This window comes from Gadus morhua, chromosome 9 (genome assembly GCF_902167405.1).
Source record: "Gadus morhua chromosome 9, gadMor3.0, whole genome shotgun sequence".
Taxonomy (NCBI): domain Eukaryota; kingdom Metazoa; phylum Chordata; class Actinopteri; order Gadiformes; family Gadidae; genus Gadus; species Gadus morhua.
Window position 1 is genome coordinate 16,658,329 of NC_044056.1, and position 15,673 is coordinate 16,674,001.

At 45.6% G+C, this 15,673-nt stretch overlaps 1 protein-coding gene across 3 annotated transcripts; it reads left to right on the forward strand.

The window, feature by feature from the left end:
* Positions 1 to 3,106: 3,106 nt before the first annotated feature.
* btbd10a (BTB (POZ) domain containing 10a) lies at positions 3,107 to 15,629 on the forward strand. Of its 3 annotated transcripts, XM_030365492.1 has the most exons (9): positions 3,110 to 3,287; positions 4,955 to 5,177; positions 7,326 to 7,573; positions 8,264 to 8,564; positions 8,784 to 8,886; positions 11,092 to 11,212; positions 12,500 to 12,697; positions 13,354 to 13,464; positions 14,060 to 15,629. In XM_030365492.1, the coding sequence occupies exons 2-9, from the start codon at positions 5,050 to 5,052 to the stop codon at positions 14,668 to 14,670; spliced, it is 1,821 nt and encodes a 606-aa protein (XP_030221352.1). In that variant the 5' UTR covers positions 3,110 to 3,287; positions 4,955 to 5,049; the 3' UTR covers positions 14,671 to 15,629. The 3 variants fall into 3 exon arrangements, with proteins under 3 accessions (XP_030221353.1, XP_030221352.1, XP_030221351.1); XM_030365493.1 differs by lacking the exon at positions 4,955 to 5,177 and having other exon boundaries at positions 3,107 to 3,287; XM_030365491.1 differs by lacking the exon at positions 3,110 to 3,287 and having other exon boundaries at positions 4,850 to 5,177.
* The last annotated feature ends 44 nt before the right edge of the window (positions 15,630 to 15,673 follow it).

Genomic DNA, 15,673 nt, shown 5'->3' on the forward strand with positions numbered 1-15,673 from the left:
CCATAAGATAGAACATCTAGACAACATGACAATTAAAGATACCAGGTAAAATTTCTTAAGTCTCAACTCCACAAATAAATTAAAAACTAAAAAGGATCCTGTGTAAACAGAGACTATGTGTCACGACACAGTCATTCCTACCTTCTTCCATATTTAGAAAATTCATATCCTTATGGTTACCTAATGTAGTGGCTGTGACAAAAATAAGTACACTCCTCTTTAGAACCCCGGTCCCATGGAATGGTCCCCTTGGGAGGACCTGAGGGTAAGGGGGGAGGTAGAGAAGGCAGGGGGCAGAGAGATAAAATGGATGACCGTGACTGGAACCCATTGAAGGGATGGATGTCCCTGGCTCAAACAGAAGACCAGAGGCGACTTCCCTGACTTCATGATGCAAATAACGCTTATGTTTTATGATACACCCACACCTTGGGTGTGTGTGAGAGAGAAAAATAGAGTTTGAAAGAGAAAAAGAGAGAAAGAGAGAGATGGGGTTTGTTAGATTAAAAAAGCAATTGTGTTTTCGGTCACAATCGCACTCACAATAAAGATATTGTAATCTAACCATTATATGGCCTAACCTCCACTATTTTTGAGAGGAAAAATAATACTACTCGTATTAGTTGTATAGCCTACTTTGTATTTAGTAAAATATGATATATTGTAACCAATTAAATACTTACTATAAACAATAGAATATATTTTTGATATTCCGAGATCCAGAATTAAAGAAATAGAAATGGTCCCAATTTAACAAATGGTCAAAGACCACACATAAATGCAGCCCAGACAGAGCACGCATAGGTTTCAGCCATTGAACCTGTAATGACCATAAGAGCATGACGACATGAACCCCTACATGCCACCCGAAATTCCGTTGGTGCCTTTGATGACGTTTTCTCTGACGTCTTCGATTTTTAAAGGTTCTTTTAGTGAACAGATTAGAACGACGTCAATTCCCAAGGAATCAGGCGTGTTACCATGGCTATACAATAATAGCCAACGAGGGTCGTAAATCTGCTGAAATGTTGGCCCTAATGCAGTGAAGAAGGCCTGGCCCCATGGCCTGGCCCACGCGGGAAGACAACCTTAAAGAGCACATCAGAAGTAGACAAATAGTTCCGGTAGGTTTTAATATGTGGCAAAATTAAAGGAGCGTGCGCGGAATTCCAAAGTGACGTGCGTAGCTACACAAAGGAAGATGCCCATAGGTCAGCCAGGTGTCACCACGGGTATTAAGGGTAATGATTCTTCAATGATTAAGAAGGGCAATGACAAAAACACATGTTTGGGCCATAAAAAACTCAGTTATTTACTATCTCTATATTGCATAATTATGATATAATACAATATAGATATATGAAGCCTTTAAAAAAGTAAAGGCCCACCATTAAACTACCAGAAAGCTATTATTCGTCAAGTCAACTTTAAATTAAGATATTGGGCCATTTCAGGCTACGGGCATCACGGCTACCCCATCTCAATATGACCATTCCTGTTCTCGTTCCCATACCATACCCTACCCCACCCTACCCTATTCTACCCTATCCCCATCAAGGACTGTAAGAGTGACATCAGCAGCAACAATGAAGGGTCTCACTATAAAAGAACCTAGAGGAGCTCAGTGCTTATTCGATCTGCTATGAAACAAACTCAAGCATTTTTCTTTCTTTAGATTTTTTTTTAAACCATATATTGACACCAGCACAGAGACTGTACTTTTTTCAAAGGTATGTTGTTATTTTTCTAAGTTACCTAAACGTAGGAGCTTACTTTGTGTTATTAATAAGCATTTTATAATCAATCAGACGGATTTTGTGGTTCTCATGCTAAAGCACTTTCTTTTTTCAGAACATGAGTATCAAGATGCAAATAAAAGATGTGGCTAAAAGGTTGCATATCGTCCTCTTCGTTGGCTTGTACATTCTGGCACATTGCGGGGCACAGCCACTCAGGTATTTGCTTAATTTCAATTCCACATTCACATAAAGGTGCCCGGAATAATTTTGTGATGAAATAATGCCAATTGAATACATTCAACTAACCTTCACGTTGGCACGTTTTTTCTCCATAAAGGAAAAGGTCGGTGAGTGAAGTTCAACTTATGCACAACGTGTGGGAGCACAAGCACGCGCTAGACCGTCAGGATTGGCTTCAAATGAAACTGGGAAACATTCACACCGGATCGATCAGCAGCGCGGGACGACCGGGGAAAGGTCCTCTTCTTTTGACCCCCCCTGATTCCAAGGACCTATCGCCCGAGCAAATCACATTGGATATGAACCTTTTGGATTTGAACTCAAGACACTCGCATTAATACCAACCATAAATGCCATGATTCAACCCCTGAAATACTTAAAGCATAGGCTAGGCCTATACTTGGCCGATTTATTTAATGTGCCTACTTATTTATAATAGGCCTAGCCTTTTTATAGGTGCTGCCCAATGAGAAAATACGATTTTTGTTTTTAGTTTAGTTTTTCTATGTCTAGTGTTATTTTCTAAGCAGAGTTTATATGTGTCTATTGTTGATAACGGGGATATAATCGGGAGCCTTTTGAACATGAGAAATATCCATATTGCAAATACGTCAGAATTCTGAATTTGGCGTATAAGCAGGAAATTATTGGATAATAAATAGAATATGCCTACACAAATGATTATGAGAAACACTCCTAGGACCAACTTTTTTGTGGGTCTGTACAAAAAAGGTAATTTTTCTTAGACTACTTTACATTATTGTAGACCATCAGGTGGCAGACGTGTCTGATATACCAATACTTTTTTTAATCTTTTTTTGCACTCGCAGCTGGATAGCGTTGAATGTTAGACCAGTTGCTACAGCGATGATATTCAATGTCATATCTGTGTTTGTATATTTATGTTGGCCTATTATACTTAATTATAACGAATGTAGACTTTTACTACAGAGAGATTTGTTGCTTTACGAACCTTTACAAAGAGTAAGGAGTTGACAGGGATGCTACATTTGAGTTCAACAAGAATATAGCTAAAATCTGTTTGAACGTTGAGAGAACCCGAAAAAACCCTGTCGAACAAAATAAAAATAAAACTGGAACAAAACCACGACGGTTCTCTCGGTACTTTGAGTTCTCGCGATATTATTCTACCAAGTCCGCTTTTAAAACCCAAACAAATGGTCTTCGGCAAGTTTTTGGAGGAAAAAAACAAAAAGGGGTAGTCAGTCCTCATTGACTAATTCAGCAATTGCATATGGGATTATAGACTGCAACATACATATTTTCCTTGGAATGTAACTCGAAGAGGTAATCCACACTCACTCGTATGTATGTGTTGGCTAGCGCTAGCCGACGTAGCTCTGTAGGCTGTCTTTAGTTTATATAACATTACTGTTAGTCTTGTTTGTCATAACGTTACGTTTCAAGATTTAACTTTACTTTAATTTGCTGTTTATTGTTTCCAGGGTTGATCGTTGCTATGACTGGTGTGTTGCCTCTCAAAATAGTGTTTAAAAAGCTCAATATCGCCCATGCTCATTTCTGAACATAAGTTTCTGCTAATATTTTAAAACCCATCAATGTTATGATTTGCAGACGGTGGGAACGGGGCTTTTCGTTGTTTTTTTTTGTATTTTACTTGTCTAATTTTGTATCTCTAACCGGACACTGAATGTATATTCGCTACCATAGTGGGCTGAATCGAATGGCCTGTTGGTGACATCAAAAATGCGAATGTTATACCAGCTTTACCGTGTGTTATATTCCCAATGCAAGAGCAGGAAAACATCGGGGATCTGCCCACTGGATTCGTTATACTGTCAGGGGAACTGACAGTGTGTGAATGTAGCAGATGTTTTGAATATAATCCTCTCCATGCCTTATCTGGCTTCCCGATAATCATCAAGCTTGTTTAGAGAATTGCTTGGCCGAAGTGGTCCACTTCACACAACTTGGAACCTGAACATTGAATTTGAGGGAAAAAATGCCGCGGTTAACCCAGGTAAAACGACTTTAATCGGGTTTGAACGTGACAGGGATGACCTGTTTGTATTGCCCTGCCGGCTGGAGAAACGATGGTGTAACAGTCCCCTAGTGTCGCAACGACGCCATTGCCCTGGCTCGTGCAATAGTAGTACTATAATAATATAGTAATAATAGTAAGTTCCTGCAATACCGGAGGCAGAAGATTAGGCAGGTATTAGGTAAGGATGGTTGGGTTTTAAATATTATACTAGGGATGGTTAAGTTAGAATTGTTAGGTTAGAAATGATTGGGTTGTCAGAGATTGTTATGTTTAGGTATTAGGTTAGAGATGGTTATAGTTAATGCAAGTTAACGTATTTTAAAATATAGATAAGGGTAACTGGTTGTGTTTCATCAAGTTTTAATGAACCACTTCGATTTTTCGCCATCCATGGTAAAATAAACGAAATAAATAAATAAATAAAGCAGTCTTTGAGTGGGGTCCTGAAATGGCAGCCTTCGGTATGTAAGAACGTACTAGTCGGCTCGTGTGGGGTTTCAATGTTTGTCTCTTAGGTTAAATGTACAAATGGACCCTGCATTGCTGAAGGAAAAATAGGAAAGTTAGTATAACGTTTCGGTCTCCAATAAGGAAAGGTAAAACGTATAGATGCTGGAGTGAGACCAGTGTCTGGCAGTGCTATTTGCGGACGAAAAATAGGTATGATCTGAAAGAAAAAAATGGCCACATCAACCATATAATTTGCAGAGGCACAATGAAATCGGAAGAAGGAGAATAAGGTATCTGTCAATGAGCTATATCATTTGCAGACGGCCAATGAGGTCGGGCACTCTACGTCAGCGGATGTGCTCAGTTCGTGCATGCATGCATGTCCACATTGCCCCGCCGAGCACGCGGCCATTCATATTTGAAGGTACCAGTGACTCTGAATGGCAAGGGGCGCCTCTCTTTTTTTCACGCCTCCTTGTCACATCTTTTTTGTTGTCAGAATCGGAGACCAGCCTTTGCAGTTGAGGATGCGTAGGAACAGCGAATGAGTTTGGCACAATGGAGTCTGTGAAATAATGCAGAAGTTGGCAAGTAATGAGCGAGGATGCTGAACCTGCTGGCAAGCCCGCTTTGTTCGGAGGAGCACAAGCCTTCTGCGCCGCTGTCATTCCGCAGCTCGTCCCCTGCTGCTTTGTCTTTAGTTTGCCCGGTGATCCTGACTGGTAGGTGGATGACATGCCGCTCTGTACATCGTGTTTTTATTGTCATGTGTTAAGCATTTAGGATCATTACAAGGCTCCTTCACTACTACCTATGTTTAATGTTTGAACTTGAATTATATATTCAAATTCAAATGACAACGATGGCTGTGGTAATTGTATCTTCGTTGACCATATATTTGGATTTGAGCTGCACCTTTCTTTCGGTTCAACGCTAGCAGTGTCAGCAGTATAAATATTGAATGGGACCCTTTACTTTCACTGGCACTGCTCACGACCAGTGCTTAAAATAGACTTGGAGCGACATATTTCTTTGCCTGATTTTGCCTAGTGGCTTAATATTGGGTTTTATACATTACACCTGTCGTAGGTCGGCCCGGCAGCGAGGTAAAATGTAAAAACATGATGTATCTTTTTTTTTTGTCCTGAAAAATCTCGCTATCGGTGTTTTTGCAACACCTTTTGCAGGATGAGCATTCCCCTACCTCCTTTGTTCTTTCTATGACCGATGGAAGAGCACCCGAGTTCCTGGCAAGCTGCAGGACGCCGCATATGCTATACGATCCGCATTCGGATAGGACAATGAGCGAGTTATTGATATGTAATAACTAGAATCACTTGCCCTACTCATTTTGTGTGTGTGTGTGTGTGTGTGTGTGTGTGTGTGTGTGTGTGCGTGTGTGTGTGCTGCTATGGTGACCCTAATCTTCAAGGACACCACCAGTTTGCACAATGGACATCTGGCACTATGATGTGGGCACAGACTATGAAGTGGGCACACGGTTGGGGGGAAGATAGAAAAAAAGATCTTCTATAGGTTATCAACAATTGGGTGGCCAAGTGACTGAGTCATTTGCATTTGTTGGTTAAAGACTGCAGCAGATCTTTATTTTTTCTTTGTTTGCCCAGTTCAGTGTATCTAATTCTAGCAGACATGTCATATAATACCCGATGTTAATCTGGGGGTTGGGCTAGGAGTGTTCGTCTTCGATGTTGGACCTTGATGGGTGTGCTTCTGCAGCTAAAAAACGTAAATCACGATAATTTACTGTTGTTTTTTTCAAAATACAGTAAGATCCATCCTGAAAGGTTGCAACCTGAAAGATTGGATCCACACATTAAGTTAGTAAGCCAGCTATGCATGACTTACTTTGAAACACTATGAAAGGTATAGTGTATCTGGACAGTGAGTTGCACAAAGCAATTCAAGGTGGTTTGCATTTATATTAAGTTCGCATTTCTTACTGTATGGTTGTAAAAAGCTAACCAGACTTTGTCTCGTTAATTCAAGACGCGTTACCAAAAATACACTGAAAGCGAATTTTTGTAGATATGATTTGATTTATGCAGGCACGTGTTAACCTTGAACCGATGAGCAATTGATTCATATTGATCTTTCATGATTTGATGGTGAGAGGGATGGGCTTAATTACATGATTGTGTGTTTTACTGTGCCATTTTCCAGTTCATGTCGACATTGTTTGGATTCATGTCTATCCCTGTTGTTGCGAAACGGGTGCCTGTGGAAGATTTAATCGAAGAAGGCAAAGATAGTCCTGGCCACTATCTGAGTATGCTCATTAGGTGCTCCATCTTCATTTGGTGTAAAAGCTACATAAAAGCATGGATCACCTTTACTCGCTCCAGAGTTTCCGTCACTTACTGGTTATGGTACTCCAATGGGCATCATCACATTTACAGCCGACCCCGGATAAGCGGATGAAGATGAGTTGAGATGAGGTACCTTGCAGCCGATACAGATGTAGAAGTCAGTCTCTCAGGCCCCCATGTGCTGACAAGGCAGCACCGGTAACTGTCCTGCTCAGAGGTCTCTTAACCAGTCAGGAGGCGAAGCTGCACCAGGCCTCCTATCAACACAGGATATTCAATTCCTTCCTGGTTGTATGTTTGCGCAAATGCCTTCCTAAACACAGGCAAAAAACTCTTGAGTAATCTATTTCCTTACCACATATTTAAGTTGGTCATTCGTTGCATTGAGGCATTGGCATGGCGTGCATTCGTGTCTTTTTGTGCCAGTTGTTGGCCTGGGGGAGCAAAGACGAAGTGAACTGGTCTCCCGCTTGAGGCCGCCTCCACCAGTCTGTCACGCGCGACTGAACAGTAAAAAAAAGCCCCCCCCTCTCTCCACAGTGAGCAGCATCGTGGCTCGTCCGTTCCGGACCATCCCGACCCACAGCAGCATCCCGCCAGCGGCATGAGTGCGTACGGAGCGGGCGCGTCTGCGTTCGGTGCGGCCGGTGGCGGCGGCGCTGCCGATCACTACAGGGAGCACCAGCGGCGGCGCTCCGGCGACCGCTCCCGGGACTCCTCCCACGAGCGCGGAGAGTGCCAGCTCACGCCCTGCATCAGGAACGTCACCTCGCCGACGCGGCAGCACGGTGAGGGGCAGCGGGACGCATCAGTCCGTTGTGGTTTAGCCATTACACCTGTGTGGGATTTAGTGAAGGACATGAAGCATCGGGACGTATTGCACAAGGAGGAGGCAGGCTGCAGACAATGGGGGTTGAAGTTCGACCCAAGAACCTCTTCGGGCGGGAGTTGAACATTATGAGTACTACTGCTGGACTCCTGCGAATTTCCAGGGAGGGGAAGATGCTCTAACTCAGAGATGAGACCTCGGGGGGTGGAGCTTGCAGAAAGACTGCGAAAAGGGTGTGTAAAAAAAGAAGCTTGCAGACTATGGCAGGATTTAATGGCGGGTACACGCTGGGCGATAACTTGATATGAGACCCGATATAGTTTTTTAGTTTATGGATATCGTAACATGACTTTCCCTTGTTTTAATGGCTGAATTACGGAAAAGCGATGTTGGTTTCTGAACTCACCAGAGTTGGAAAATCTATAATTTGCCTTATCCAACTTGGTCATTAAGTCCACATGGCCTAGATTATTTATCAAAATCATTGTGTAAATATTTGTTGAAAACACAGATAGTCCTCCCTGCAGTATGGTCTCAGACAGTATTGAGGTATTTGGTCAAAGATGCAGATATTTCATTTGATCCATTCCACCGAGCCCTACCACCTACCCTCTCCCACATGTCGCCTCGTCTCCCTGGTCTCTTCCAGACCGCGAGCGCGGCGACGGGGGCTCCTCCTCGCGGTCGTCCAGCCCCCGGCCCCCCAGGGCCCAGCTGCCCTTCTCCCCCATCGGAGGAGCCCTGATGGGCGTGCTGCCCCACCCCAAACCCCTGGGCGTGTCCCTCGCCCACGGGCCCTGCGACATGATCTACGTGTACGACGTGGGCCCCAAGGAGGGTCCGCGCGGCGTGCTGCGCGCCGGAGAGAGGGTCACGCTCATCGTGGACAACACCCGATTCGTGGTGGACCCCGCCATCTTCACGGCCCAGCCCAACACCATGCTGGGCAGGTGAGGGTCCAGCGGGGGGGTCCAGCGTGAAACCCAGTTTTGTCCTTTGTCCTTGCGTCTAAGGCCGTCGTGATCAGTTTAAGATTGGATGTGAACGCAGATGATCTCAGCAGAGATGATTACTGATAATTGATTGGTTTTGAATTATTTCTTGTTCCAATGTTGCAGGGACACGATAACACAAGCATTGATCTCTAACGTTTACTCCTTTTTCTATAGGATGTTTGGTTCTGGGCGAGATCACAACTTCACACGACCCAATGAGAAAGGAGAGTTTGAGGTTGCGGATGGAATCAGCTCCACAGTCTTCAGGGCTATACTGGTAAGATGGAGGGCTTTGACCTCATTCCTTTTCACAAGGAATTTATTTGAATGTTTTCATACTTTTTGCTGTGCTTTATTTGTATTTTGTATTGCCTCACTCTTTCTAGCTGTCTCACCCATTGCCTCCATGTATTTATTTTGTTATGGTTCCATGAGGTGTAGCACACATCATTCTGAATTGTGATTGGATGCTTGTTCCGTGAGACACACCCACTGTTCCTGAAACACCTCATTCCTTCTTTCCTTCCTTCCTCTGTTATTTTCTGATTTCAATGCTGTTGGAAGGGCAACATATCAAATCAAATGGGAATCAAACCGAGAATTATATTGTTGTGTACTCCAACAGAGAATGCGTATTGTCTGTAACAGACAATACTCCTTGTCTATTCCTGTTGTGAGGGAGCAAAATGTCAAGTGCTCATCTAGTGTCTTTTTGAGTGTTGACAGTGCAGTTTTTTCAATATGGTTGCCTTGCCGGTGTTTTCACTACCAACTCGGCAGGGTTAGTGTTTGCCCCTTTTCTCCCTTTTCTTTTTTTTTTGTTGAAGGTTCATGGTTGCAACAACATTGCGTAATATACCGATAGCTCCATTGATTTGAATGTCTTTCTTCTTTCGCTTGTGCATTCATATCTAAATTCTGTGGTGTCAAGATCACGACTGTGGACTTGACTGAAGTGCACTGTCGAAGTGGACAAAACATACAGACATTGGCAGGCGTCTAATCCCAGGATAAGTCTTACCGTTACGGCAGGGCTTGGCAATATAGCCCCCTTTGGTGTTTTTCTGGAGACTCATCTGTTCGTTCAAGTCAGCTGGTTCAGGGGTAAGGACCCAAAAAGAAAATGAAAATGTCCTTTGTACATGGCTGAATGTCTGCTTTCTGTTGGCATAACGGATTAACGATCCTCACTGTAGGAATTGGATATTGCGAAACTCTGAATATTTAACGTGGAAATGTAATCCTAAAACTAATTCTGAGTGAAAGTGTTCCCAGTGGCCATTTCTGGTCTGTTCATGACGCAGCTGAAAAGTGTCAACAAGCTGCTCGCTGTCCAACAGCTGCTGGTAATAATTAGTGGTGGTACTAATAGCTCCATTTGAACATGTTGGCTCCTGGATCAGGTGCGACCTACAATTCTAACCGGGTCACCCGTCGTCTCAGCGAGGTTAACCCCTACAATGTAGTCACAGGAGGTGGCCCAACCCCATCTGAAACACTGGTTATTATTTTCGTCCTTGTTAATTTTCTGAAATCTGTGCATGGTGCCACAATCTGGTTAGTGACCGATCTCACACGACCACATGTATTCCACAATCATTATATTACCCTGGTTGTTTTGGGGTTTACCCGCAGCTTGTTTTGGGTTTCCAATTCATCTAGAATAGCAGTGGCAATAGATCAGCCAACCGGGATAGCACTCCTAGGGAAGGAGAATCACCCCAATCAGTGGGCGTGTATAATAACCATGCTAGGAAGAAGAAGAACGGCTACCTGTTAATTTACTATGATGTGCGCGTACCGGGGATCAGTATTTAATACTGGTATGTGCTGTGTTTTCACAACGCTACGTAGGCAATGACGCAGATGATGCTATCACATGGTAGTCCTTACGCAGAGGTTTTATTCTGTAGTATAATCTAGCAGGAAGGGTTGAGGAGCAGGAGGCGTTTCAATTAAAGTTGTACATTTTGCAACGCAACATGTAAACAAGCCATACAGCATGGTCATAATGGAGAAACGGTTGCCGTATTGGCTTCCATTGGCTCGATTCACCAGCGTGCTTGTCCCTGCTCTGTTCCCCTCCTCTCTCTGCATTCTCACTCAACCTCCACCCCCACCACACACACTCTCTCCTCTTGCCCACTCACTCACTCTCGCTCTCTTTTGTAGGGTGTGTGTGTGTGTGTGTGTGTGTGTGTGTGTGTGTGTGTGTGTGTGTGTGTGTGTGTGTGTGTGTGTGTGTGTGTGTGTGTGTGTGTGTGTGTGTGTGTGCGTGCGTGCGTGCGTGTGTGTGTGTGTTCCGGCAGCGTTACTAATGGCGCTGTCTTTTTCTCTCTCCCGTGCGTGCGTGAACGACCTCGGTTCTCCCGCTCCGCCGCGTGGTGTTTCATGTTTTGTGTTGTGCGTGTGTGTGTGCGCGTGTGTGCGTGCCGTATGCCTGCGTCTGTGTGTGGGTCCGTGCGCCGGGCCAACATGGCAGGATTACTACAAGTCTGGGATAATCCGCTGCCCGGATGGCGTCTCCATTCCCGAGCTGAGGGAGGCGTGTGACTACCTCTGCATCTCCTTCAACTACAGCACCATCAAGTGCAGAGACCTCAGTGAGTACCGGCGAACAAAGTTGTTGCTTGGAGGACCCTTAGCCCCCCCCCCCCCACCCACCCACCCACCCAGCACGCTCATCATCGACACCGAAGGGATAGCATGTAGAGGCTCCGTGTTCACCATGTAGCGGGCTGAGATAAACACCGGGGTGAGTTGTTGTGGTTATGTAACACGTGTTTGTTGTTGACGGAATGAACACAGGCGTTAATTACTTTTCTAAGATGATAATGCTACGGAAGCGAGCAGCCGATAGTCACGATGGTGAATTATTCACTAGATGGTAAGCAGAGCTCAGAGGATACTGCGTGTGTGTGTTTAAACGCGCCTACATAGTGAAGTTATTTTTAGCTGTTTCGATCCTTCTGAAGAGATGATGCGGGGCAGGGCTCATCCCGCTACTGGGGTTTGAGTCCGAGACGAGGCAGAGCGCGATCCCTGACGCCATTGTTTTCTTCGTACTGCTCTGTTACACAGTGCTTGTGTGTGTGTTTTTGTGTGTGTGTGTGTGTATGCGTGTGCGCGCAGCAGCCTGTTTGTTTCTGTGGCTCTACCAGTGGACAGGGGCGTAAGTAGGAGGAGGAGCTGTACCCTGCTAAGCTGTGTGTGTGTGTGTGTGTGTGCGTGTGTGTGTGTGTGTGTGCTAAGTAGGTCATGATTAGCTATGAGAATTACTCTCTCCGCAGCGGAAGCTTGTTGACCCTAACAGTGTGTTGGTTTTACTTTGGTAGATATTTTGGGCTATAAGTGTTTTTCTGCTTTTTTATATATATATTTGATTGTTCCCAATTCTTTGGTCCATTTCTGTATTCACCTCATATTAACACGTCTGTATAATTTTTTTTTCACATTCCCAATAAAACATTCCTCAAACAAGGAAGTTCACAGAAGTAGTACAAGTACTATGTTGTAGTAGTATGTGTTAAGTATACATTTGATCGGATGATGGAGGTTTAAACGTGGCTGAGGAGGCAAAGAATCGGCCGAAATCGCTGAATTCTCTGAAACCAAACAGAGAGCAGTGGTGTTGCAGCATTAGCCCCCCTGCCTCTCTGAATGCCTCCTTCCATAAAGAAAAGATAACCGAACAACGTCGCAAGTTCAGCGTGCTTTTTATCGCCACCGCTAGGCTGGAGCAAATCAGGGCCCTGAAGTGCATCACAAGCCTTTTGCATGGAAACGTTCAAAGAACCGGCAGCATCGTCAATTCCTGGAACTCCCCCCGGCCCCTCCAGGGCCACCAACCACTAACAGCCGGTCTCTTATCCTCCCCCCCCCCCCCCCAGGCGCCCTGATGCACGAGCTGTCCAACGACGGGGCGCGGCGTCAGTTCGAGTGCTACCTGGAGGAGATGGTGCTGCCGCTGATGGTGGCCAGCGCTCAGAGCGGCGAGCGCGAGTGTCACGTGGTGGTGCTCACGGACGACGACGTGGTGGACTGGGACGAGGAGTACCCGCCCCAGATGGGAGAGGAGTACTCTCAGAGTGAGTGGGGCTTCCTGCTCGGTAGTGGCACTCCCCCCGGGAGGATAGACTTGCCCTACCAGGAGTTGACATTAGGAGAGTAGATGTTGTTAAAGTGAAGCATCGTTCTGCTGATTGAATTACTGCCGTCTTATATGGTGTGTGTGTGTGTGTGTGTGTGTGTGTGTGTGTGTGTGTGTGTGTGTGTGTGTGTGTGTGTGTGTGTGTGTGTGTGTGTGTGTGTGTGTGTGTGTGTGTGTGAAAGAATCACATTTTGCGTCCTGTGAGAGTGGACTCTTCTAGCAAAGGCGGAAATCCTTTATGTATGTCACCTTTTCACTGCACATTTTTAATTTGAAACCAAACTAAACCCCTCGCTCTTTATCATTTTGCTGTTTGGAGTGAAATCTAATTTACAAAAAGTGATGACTGCTGTAGAAAATAAGTTTATGATGCAGGTTTAAATAGTGCCATAAAAGCAAATTAAATTTTCATGGTCACACAATTATCCCCTCAAGCTTTTCCCTCAGAATGAAAGGAACAACATAAATCAAAATATCGCCAGAATAAAACGGTCACTATAAACCAACATACCCACTGGGCAGAAACAGCTGTTCAACAGAGAATGTGATGGATGATGTTTTAAAGAGTTGCCTCTCTTCCTGCGTTGTCACCAGTCATCTACAGCACCAAGCTGTACCGCTTCTTCAAGTACATCGAGAACCGCGATGTGGCCAAGTCTGTGCTCAAGGACAGGGGCCTGAAGAAGATCCGGCTGGGGATAGAAGGTGCCAACAGACGCACTCACACTGCTTCAGTTATTCCTAGAAGCGACGCTACACTCATGCTTACAATTTTGCCATTCCCTTGCTACAGTGATGAACCTTTCATAGATATATTTACAGTGAATGGCTTCTTAAACTAAAATGATCCAGACCGGCCAGATGGTGGCGCTATATGAAGAACGCTCATGTATTAATCTAGCCATGGTCATTGGGCCGCATTTTCCCCTGGACCTGATTTTCTGAGATAGGTTTGGTCGAGCATAAAATCTGCCAAACCCTCCTATTAACCTTCCTATGAATCCATTGCAACACACCTTCACCGTGTTCCCCTCCACACACCCAGCACCGAGCTCTGCTCAACAGATCAGCAGTCTGCTCTGTCTCCCCCTAAATAATATTGCCTTATCCAATTTATTGGATAGTCCCCAACGTAAAGGTGCTATGCAAACAAAATGTACGAGATGATTATAGTTCCATTCGTGTCGGCGCAAGATTTAAATGCTTGTATGTCTCTGAATATTTAATTTTTGCATACCATTTCATATTTATTTTTTGTCCAAGTCAAGTTCTGCAATGTTTTCTAATTGCTCTCCCCCAGGCTACCCGACCTACAAGGAGAAGGTGAAGCGGCGGCCCGGGGGTCGCCCGGAGGTCATCTACAACTACGTCCAGCGGCCCTTCATCCGCATGTCCTGGGAGAAGGAGGAGGGCAAGAGCCGCCACGTGGACTTCCAGTGCGTCAAGTCCAAGTCCACCACCAACCTGGCGGCCGCGGCCGCCGACATCCCCCAGGACCAGCTGGTGGTCCTGCAGCCCTCCGGGCCCCCGGTGGACGAGCTGGACACCCTGCCGGGGCACCACCCCCCCCTGCCCCCGCCGCTGCCCCCCCCGGGCTCTGAAAGCCTCTACCTCCACCAGCGGGTGCCGGGCCACGACGCGGTCTCGGTGGGCCTCCAGCTCCCGGCCTCGCTGCTCCAACCCGCCAGCCCAGAGGGCGGAGCCGCAGCCGCCCACCCCCCGGTGCACGCTCACGACATGGGCAGCCACCACCACCACCAGCCCCCGGCTGCAGATGGCCCCGGCCTGCTGCCACACCCCCTGGCCAGCAGTAGCCAACAGCAGCAGCAACAACAACACAGCCCCAACCCCCCCTCTCAGTCGGCCTACCACTATGAGCCAGACCCTGACTCTCCGTCACCCTCTGCATGAAACGGACTACCCCCCCCAACGACCACGCCCCACCCCCATGTCCCCCCATTGCGCCTGGCCATCGGCCCTTTTGCCTTCTCTTGCACACATGCGACCTCAAAGCAGAAAGACTGTTGAGAGGAATTAGCACTTGACACACGCCGCCGCCGACGGATCAAAGCACAGTACGCACATGGAAAACCCCCACCCTATGTTTTATTTGTGCCGACTTTTTTTACCGACCAAAGGAGATGTTTTTGGCAGCATTGTTTGTACGTCCACATCGGAAGGAGAAAGTTCCTCAGATTAGGATTCGATATTACCTGGGATATGCGTCTGCATGTAAGTAGTACTTCGGAATTAGGATGCTGTGATACTCTGGATATGCGTCTGCATGTCGGTAGATGGGGTGGATACGCAACACCGTACCTTACACTGAGGTGATCACTATGCTGTTCGACAGTTCGCTGAATGGGATGGTTCACTTTTCTATTCCAAGTTTTCGACACATGGCCACCCTTCTAGACGGCTTTGATTGGCCTACATCCCAGAAACTCATGTTGGCTTGTTTTACAAATGCTTTTTTATGCTCACCCCAAGAGATAATGTAGTTATTTAATTCACTGAAACATAAATCAGCCTTATGTTTGGGGACATACAGACAGATACACACATTGTAGTAGTAAAATGCTGTTTACACCTGGGTCACAACAAGACTACCAATTAGTTCTCCACAGTGTCCCGTAGAACTCGGGAGCGCCTCAACATGGTCTGACGTATCTAGCTAGGATATCAACATGTTTCATTGTACTGACAAGCTGAGAGGGTATTGAGTATAATCCCTAGTTCCTAGACAGGTAAAAAGCCAAATTAATGTTTGTGGTGAAAAATTTGAAGCCATGTGCTCATGAAAGGAGCAAACAATATAGATGTGAATAATTTGCTGCTATCGTACTCATGAAATAAAATTAGTGATTCTATGTTTGATCCTTCTCTTAAAATAATAGCGTTCAGTGAGAAAACA